General features: G+C 33.4%; 1 protein-coding gene across 1 annotated transcript; it reads right to left on the reverse strand.

Annotated features, from left to right (window-relative positions):
- Positions 1-887: 887 nt before the first annotated feature.
- LOC117106954 lies at positions 888-8307 on the reverse strand (the record flags this gene model as incomplete). Its single annotated transcript, XM_033248473.1, has 4 exons — positions 888-1211; positions 2439-4825; positions 7241-7300; positions 7777-8307. Coding segments are annotated over 4 exons (3302 nt in total), but the record flags the coding sequence as incomplete, so codon positions are not given.
- Between the last annotated feature and the right edge of the window lie 452 nt (positions 8308-8759).

Below are 8759 nucleotides of genomic sequence, written 5' to 3' on the forward strand. Positions count from 1 at the left end.
ACATAAATCCATTTCTCTACAATATTTGACCTACATGTTTGCCTGGCAAAGTCATAGTTGAATGTCCCTTAAAGCCTAAAATACTTTGCCTGTATTAGATCATATCAGAATGGAATCACATACAGTGTCCAGCAATCATCACTTTCAAATATACTGAGTTGCTTGTTGTAAAGGTTGTTATTGCATAATGGCCTAGTGTTGCATTTTGATCTTTTCTGTATTTTCCATCTTCCTGGCAAGATTGTACTTTTACTTTGCAGAATAAAATATTATTACTTTGAAACTCACTGATCATACTATTCATAATATCATCTATTAAACTACAGTTGCTAAATTTAAGCTTATGCAGTTTTGGAGTATTTGTTATTAAGGAAGCCAGTGATGCATCATTAATCATCCTGAGATTATCATCATCGAAACAAAGACGCTTTAATTCTAACTTGATACCTCTGCTAAAACTCATATCTTATATCAGTTTTGAAGTAATTGTCATTAAGGAAGCCAGTAAAGTACGAATAATCATAATGAGATTATCTTATTTTTAATTTTTATTTTAATGAAATTTGACATCCAGCTTTCTGATCACATCATTTATAATATTACCTGTTGAAATTAAAACTATAGTTGCTTAATTTAAGCTCAATCAGTGTTGGACTAATTGCCATTAAAGGAGCCGATGAAGCACCATTAATTCGTACATGTACTGAGATTATTGTCTAATCTAATTTAGTCATTTATATAGTGGCTTACTATACTTTAATCATAATGTTAAGACTTGAAAGCTCTCTGATCATAAGCCGGTTCTCCTGTTCAACTACAGTTGCTTAATTTAAGCTCAATAAATTTTAGAGAAATTGCCATTAAAGAAGCCAGTAAAGCATCATTACTCATTTTGAGACTTTACCACTTAAACACATATACTTTAATTCTAACATAATACCTTCACTTGAAAGCTCTCTCATCATATCATTTACAATATAGTCTGTTAAACTACAGTTACTCAATGTAAGTTGAATCATTTTTGGAGTAATTAATGAAGCCAGTGAAGCACCATTAATTGTACTGAGATTATTACCATCGATAGAAAGAGTCTGTAATGCTAACTTGATCCCTCTACCTGAAAGCTTTCTGATCATATCATTCATAATATCTCCTGTTAAACTACAATTGCTCAAATTAATGTTATTCAGTAGTGGAGTAACTGACATTAAATAAGCCAGTGAAGCAACATTAATTGTACTGAGATTATTACCATCGATAGAAAGAGATTTTAATGCTAACTTGATCCCTTTACCTGAAAGCTCTCTGCTCATATCATTCATAATATCACCTGTTAAACTACAGTTGCTCAATTTAACCTCATCCAGTTGTGGAGTAATTAACATTAAAGAAGCCAGTGAAGTACCATTAATCATACTGAGATTATTACCATCAATATAAAGACACTGTAATCTTAACTTGACCCCTTCACTTGAAAGCTCTCTGATCATGTCATTCATAATATCACCTGTTAAACTACAGTTGCTCAATTTAACCTCATCCAGTTGTGGAGTAATTAACATTAAAGAAGCCAGTGAAGTACCATTAATCATACTGAGATTATTACCATCAATATAAAGACACTGTAATCTTAACTTGACCCCTTCACTTGAAAGCTCTCTGATCATATCATTCATAATATCACCTGTTAAACTACAGTTGCTCAATGCAAGCTTACCCAGTTGTGGAGAAATTGACAATAAAGAAGCCAGTGAAGCACCATTAATTCTACCGAGATTATTACCATCAAGATAAAGAAACAGTAATTCTAACTTGATCCCTCTACTTGAAAGCTCTCTGATAATATCATTCATAATATCACCTGTTAAATTACAGTTACTCAAGTGAAGCCCATCTATTATTGGTGTAATTAAAGAAGCCAATGAAGCACCATTAATTGTACTGAGATTATTATCATTGATATAAAGAGACTGCAATACTAACTTGATCTCTCTACCTGAAAGCTCTCTGATCATATCATTCATAATATCTCCTGTTAAACTACAGTTGCTCAAATTAAGGTTATTCATTTGTGGAGTAACTGACATTAAAGAAGCCAGTGAAGCACAATTAATTGTACTGAGATTATTACTATCGGTAGAAAGAGTCTTTAATGCTAACTTGATCCCTCTACTTGAAAGCTCTCTGATCATATCATTCATAATATCACCTGTTAAACTACAGTTGCTCAAATTAAGTTTATACATTTGTGGAGTAACTGACATTAAAGAAGCCAGTGAAGCACCATTAATTGTACTGAGATTATTACAATCAAGATAAAGAAACATTAATTTTAACTTGATCCCTCTACTTGAAAGCTCTCTGATCATATCATTCATAATATCACCTGTTAAATTACAGTTACTCAAGTGAAGCCTATCTAGTATTGGTGTAATTAAAGAAGCCAGTGAAGCACCATTAATTGTACTGAGATTATTACCATCGATATAAAGAGACTGTAATCCTAACTTGATCCCTCTACTTGAAAGCTCTCTGATCATATCATTCATAATATCACCTGTTAAATTACAGTTACTCAAGTGAAGCATATGTAGTATTGGTGTAATTAAAGAAGCCAGTGAAGCACCATTAATTGTACTGAGATTATTACCATCGATATTAAGAGACTTTAATCCTAACTTGATCCCTCTACTTGAAAGCTCTCTGATCATATCATTCATAATATCTCCTGTTAAACTACAGTTGCTCAATTCAAGAATAAACAGTTGTGGAGTAACTGACATTAAAGAAACCAGTGAAGCACCATTAATTGAACTGAGATTATTATCATTGATAGAAAGAGTCCGTAATGCTAATTTGATCTCTCTACCTGAAAGCTCTTTGATCATATCATTCATAATATCACCTGTAATACAAAGGTTTAAGCTCAACTCTATTAGTTTTGGTGAATTGGTCAAAAGATAATTTAAAAATATAGCAGTAATTGAACTTTTATGAAATGCTTTATAACTACTAATATCATAATGCAAATCAAGATTCTTATATTCAGCTGTTAGGTATTTAATATCGTCATCAGCACACAATTCAGGGATAATATTTTCTAACATATAAGTTTCATCTTGTATAGCAAACAGTATGTGAGCGAGCATTTTGCCTTTTTCTTCAGGTGACATTTTGTTACATAAACTTTTAAAACGAGGTGGTGTAACTGATGGCCTTAGCTTTATGTCATAAATTATTCTCGTAAGTTTAATAAAATGCTCATCTTCGAATACCTCTAAAGACGGATTAATATGATGAATATATCTCATAAGTGATTTACATATGCCATTGACATGTGGTTTTATTTTTAATTGTGTCTTGGTCATGTGATCAATTAGTGATTCTTCAACAGAAACCTGGTGCTCTGCTTTCACCGATCCTAAATAATTCTTCATTAGTGAGCGATATGTTGAGAGATCTTTTGTCAACCAGTGAATAAAAAATTTTCCCACATCAGCACCAAGGAATTCTATTGTAAATGTTCTTGCCATTTGTAAATATTCACTTTCTCTTATAATCTCCCATTCATCCTCATCCAATGGAGCAAGTAAATGTTTTAGGTCCTCTGCACACTTATTCTTTAAACCTGCTGTCTGACATAGTTTTGAAATGTAAAATCCTACCAATGACTCTACTATCAACTTGTGAGGAGCTGTAAAACATTGTTCAAAATCAGTTTTTGAATGTGGTTCATCTAGGTAGACAAATCCTAGTTTTAAAGCCAGTTGAACCATTTCTTTTTTCCCTTCTAAATCTTTACTGTTTATCGAGAGTTGGTTTCCCTTTAAACTTTTATACATGCACTTTCCTAACATAAGCATTGCATGTACATACTCAATGGGAGTATCACTGAATTTAGTGATTTTTGGGGCATTGCCTTCTTGTCTGTTGAACTGATTCAAAATGCTGCGAAAAACCTCTTTAAAAAGATCAGCTTTATTAGTTGGAAGACTGTGCTTGTCTTCCCACATAGTACATACTGAGAGTAGTAACATTGGATTCTTACACATTAAATTTACTTCAAGATGTTTTAAAAAAAAGATTTCCTTAGTTAGGTCCAACTCTTTGGCAAGAGAATCTCCTAGCACAGGTTCTTCAAGGTAATCAAAGTGTTTCTTAATATATTTTCTTATGTTCTTAGCATTGAACCCCTTTACTTTCACATGAACACTGCTCACTTTAATAAATTCATTTATGTTTTCTGATCGAGATGTAAGTATCACATTGCTGTCTTTCAATTCCTCTTTTTTAAAAAGGCTTATTGGACATACATTTCCATCTTCTAATTCGTCCAATCCATCTAACAACAATACAATCTCATCATCATGTCTTAATATGAATCTTTTTATTAACATTGGATCCTTCGGAAGATAAGTTTTCATTTCAAAATCATTTAGATTACTTTGTTTCAAAATTACATTAAAAATATCCTCACCTTTGCCAATATCTCTGACATTTATCAGAAACACAATTTTACCTTCAAATGTTTTATCTGAATCATTTGCCCAATTGTATGCTAAGTACCTGAGAAGAGTTGATTTGCCAATACCACCTTCACCTTCTATAAGAGTTCTACATGATGGTGTGGATTTGATAACATCTAAAAGCTCCTGTAATGTTACTGGCTCGCCTTCTTTCTTATTTTTTTTCAGTAGTTCCAGATCAGTAAACATATTGGCAATATCTACTTGGTATAATGTACGTAAAGTAGCTGGTGTGAACCGGTTGACACGGCAGCACAAATTCTTTTGTCTTTCGAGTAGATAATTTTTGATAACGGTATCTAGAAGAAGAGAAAAATATTAATAATTCTTAATAGGCTGCAAGCGAAATGATGCAAATACCACATTGCCAGGAGAATGGTACGGTAGGTTACAAAAACAAAGACATATTCTCTATGACAATACTTCGTACATGCAACGTACAGTACTGTTCTACTAAAATTTTCCAGTTGTTCGCAGCATGTTTTTTACAGGAAATTCAATGTTATATAAACACTTTGTCTCGTAAACAGGGTAGAACAATGGCAGAGTATTTTTATGTCATTAAAATATCTTCATTCATTCCAAATATAAATTCTATAATTGACTTATATATTATGTTTTTTTATATTTCTATTATATGATGCTTTTTACAAAATGCTTCACATTCGACAACAATAAAACATCAACATATTGTAGAGTAATTACTGTAATATATGAGCAACACAGAAACAATCAAAATCAACATTCAGATACTTATACTGTATCAGCTCTGGACACTCACTGAATATGTTTTTTAAGAACCTTTTAACCTTTGTAAAAAATTTCAATTATTCATTTAAATGTTTTTGTGAGGGTGATTTATGTACGATAAGGGGCAACTCATTCTAATAATAAGAACAAAGAAACAAGAATGAATTGTTTGGAGCTTTGGTTTTCATGTCTATCAATGAGGTGGTACCTAATATGCTTTAAAACCTTTGTAGGGAGTTAATATTGTCTTGAGACATTTTTCAAAAGAGAATTACTGTAGAGTAATACGATGGGTGGTCATGAGCTTATATATTTTTTCCAAAAAAATCATTCAATATCTTTGTATATATTTAAGTTGCCATTTCAGGATGTTTACCAGCTCTGATATTGGCCCTCTTAAACACATTGCGTGCTGCGATTTGGTTAGAACTAGCGGTTTTGCAATTGATAGTTGTTTTAGTGTTTAAAACCATGTTTACTGGGCACAGTGGTGTGGTTAATGTTTATTGTTTCTGTACCCCAATTCTGCTGCACTAGTGTGTCGACTCCCTCAGATCTGGGAACCTGCTGTTTTAACGAGGCAAATTGATCAATCACATGCTCATCAATGTACAGTACCACCAAAGGATGATGATAATCTCACACAGTAGTAGGCCATGCCAGGCGCGGATCCAGGATTTTCCATGCCATAGTCCCTGGCTAGCGTAATACGGTAGTAGTAGTAGACTAGCTAAGCCTAGACTACAGGCTTGCCTAGTAGTTTGTGAAAATGATGATGATGATGTTTTGTTTCTCGTTTGTGTAGGCTACATCATAAATCTTAGGTTCTCTTAGACGGTCAATACCTGTTTGTCATTGCACAGAGTATACTACTAGATACTGTGGACTGATCATCCTCACCCACACAAAAAGGATCCATACTCGACTTGGGAGTTGTTTTTTTTTTTAATCAGAGCGAACGATTACATGTTCACATCATCATGGTTTCCTATGTTCTGATTGGCTAAAAGAAATCTACATTGCTGTGTACTGCAGAAAGAATATGCATGCAGATGCCACATTTCATCTAGCTATTGAACAATATTGTATGTAGCCTCCATTCGTATCTTAGGTTCAATGTTGAAAGTGTCGGCTTCCGCATTTTCTCGTCCTGTTAAATTTTTGGCAGATTTATGAATGTATGTACTGATGTATGATTTCCCTTTGTAGAAAAGTGCCATCAGCGCAGCGCTCAATTCTTTTTTAATTGGAAGGCATGTTTTTTAGTCTTTTGTTCCAAAAGCCTGCTGCATGACTTTTACCCACGATGCCCAACCTGCTGTGGATACGTCTGCACTGGACGTTTGCGATCAGCTGCCAAAAACCAATCATCAACGAATAGCGCAGTGCGTATCCCACGTGTATGCACATTGGTAAGAACTGGCCTGAACAATTATGGTGATGCAAGACCACATGGAATCCTTGTCCAACAATAATATTGTTTTTTCCACTGATATTGTTTTTTGATGGTCTTTGGCTACGGGTACATGATAAAAACCATCTTTAGAGTCCAATATACAGTAACAAATAAATCCTTGCTTACAACACTAGATGAAATCTCATTAATTTTTTCATTTGTAAATTTCTTTGTCTCAATAAATGAGTTCAAGATGTTTAAATCAATAATTAAAAGCCACTGTTTTTTTCCCTTTATTTCAGCACATTTAATGGTGATACTACAGTAATAATGGTTTAAGATTTTCATACAATATGATTTTGAGATAATTTTGTTCAGTTAAATGTGAAAACACGAGTTCATGTCGCGACATTCATGCCCAAGGAGGGCGCTTGTCTATTGTAATTACTGACATTAAGTTTTGCAGTTTTATTGGTAGAGCAGCAGTACAGTACATTGATTAACAAAATGTGAGAATAGATTTACACCATAATAGGGGTTAATTTGCAGTTAAATTACTATACCATACCTTGGTCACCTTCCAACATCAACTCTTGTCTTGTAGATACTGTCGGTTTGAGTTCATCATCTGTAAAAAAGTGAATAATAGTTGAGTGTTTTTACTTTGAATATTTCATCTAAATTAAGGACTAAGCATCACCTGGGTCTAAGCATCATAAATTATGTGCTCTAGGCATTGCCTGGGCTCAAAGCATCAGCTAGCTAGGTTCTAAACATTAGGCCTAAAAAAATAAATGGTTTGTTTGAACTTCTTTTTTAAAATGATAAAAAGGGGCGGGTGAAAAATTTCTCTATTTTTTTTTTTAAATACTCATCAGATGGAATAAAAATAACCCACAGAGGCCTAGAACGGCAATATCTTACATCAGACAACAAATTCAGATTATTTTGTAGGGCATCTGGGAATAGATAAAATATACAGTAACTGTCAATAAACAAGTGTGAAGAAGTCCACAGCATGAACAAAAGCTTGCGAATATTTTCAATGAAGTTTGTTAGTCTGTAAAGTGTTTAATAAAGTCATACATTCCAGATTAATTTTACCTTCTAAAAGAGCTTTTACAGCTGAAAAGAGCTGGAGTTTCTCCAACCTTTCAATAAATGCTTTCATATTTTCTTCACAAATTTCTCTTCTGTGCTCTAGATCCCTAATCAAATGCCATCTGTCTTCATATTTCTTTTGAAGTGTGTTAAATGAACCATTCAGTGTTGCTACATCCTCTTCATTCAATGTCATTCCTAGTTTTACCAGGTTTTGCCTGTACGATGTGAATTTTGATACTGTTAAATTCTTAACATTCTGGAAAAGTGGAAGCAGATCCTCATTCTTTGGTTTGAATCCAAATTGTTTAGTTATATTTATGGTATCATACAGAATACTAAGATCTGTTTGACTCAGATTCCCAGAAGCATGCAAGTTGTCCAGCAAGTCACGCATCTTATTGGCTTTATCTAGTGTATTAACATCAGTCACATGATCTCTGTACAATACTTTCAGCATACTGATGGATCCAATTCCATCATACCATTCTGATATGTCATGCAACAGCTGACGATAATCCTCATCGGAAATTCCTAGAAAAAATGTAATAATAAACATACTGTAAGTCCTTGAATTGAAGCCTACTGGGTTTAATCTCGAGATGGAGCCCATCTTGAATTGAAGCCCCCTCCCAATTTTTAGTTTGCAAAATTAGCCTTGAAAAGAAGCCCTTCTAAAAAAAAGCCCATAGGCTTCTTTTCAAGATAATACAGTCACATACACTGTACATTAATTTTAGAAAACAAAATAAATTAAATACAAGCTTGGTTTATACAGTAGTTTAGGTGATTTAATGCCAGTTAAATACACTCCATGATACAGATTGATGTTACAATCTCTTTATTTATTGTTTTACAGTACAAATTCACAAAATGTACAGCATTCAAAAGTGTTTGATCTTTAGTATATTTATAGCTTTCTCACCTACTAGGGGTAATGTTTTGATTGGTCACAACACTTTGGGTACATGTGCATATGAAAGCTT

This window comes from Anneissia japonica, unplaced genomic scaffold (genome assembly GCF_011630105.1).
Source record: "Anneissia japonica isolate Jap-2015-1 unplaced genomic scaffold, ASM1163010v1 scaffold16157_len16249_cov112, whole genome shotgun sequence".
Taxonomy (NCBI): Eukaryota; Metazoa; Echinodermata; class Crinoidea; order Comatulida; family Comatulidae; genus Anneissia; species Anneissia japonica.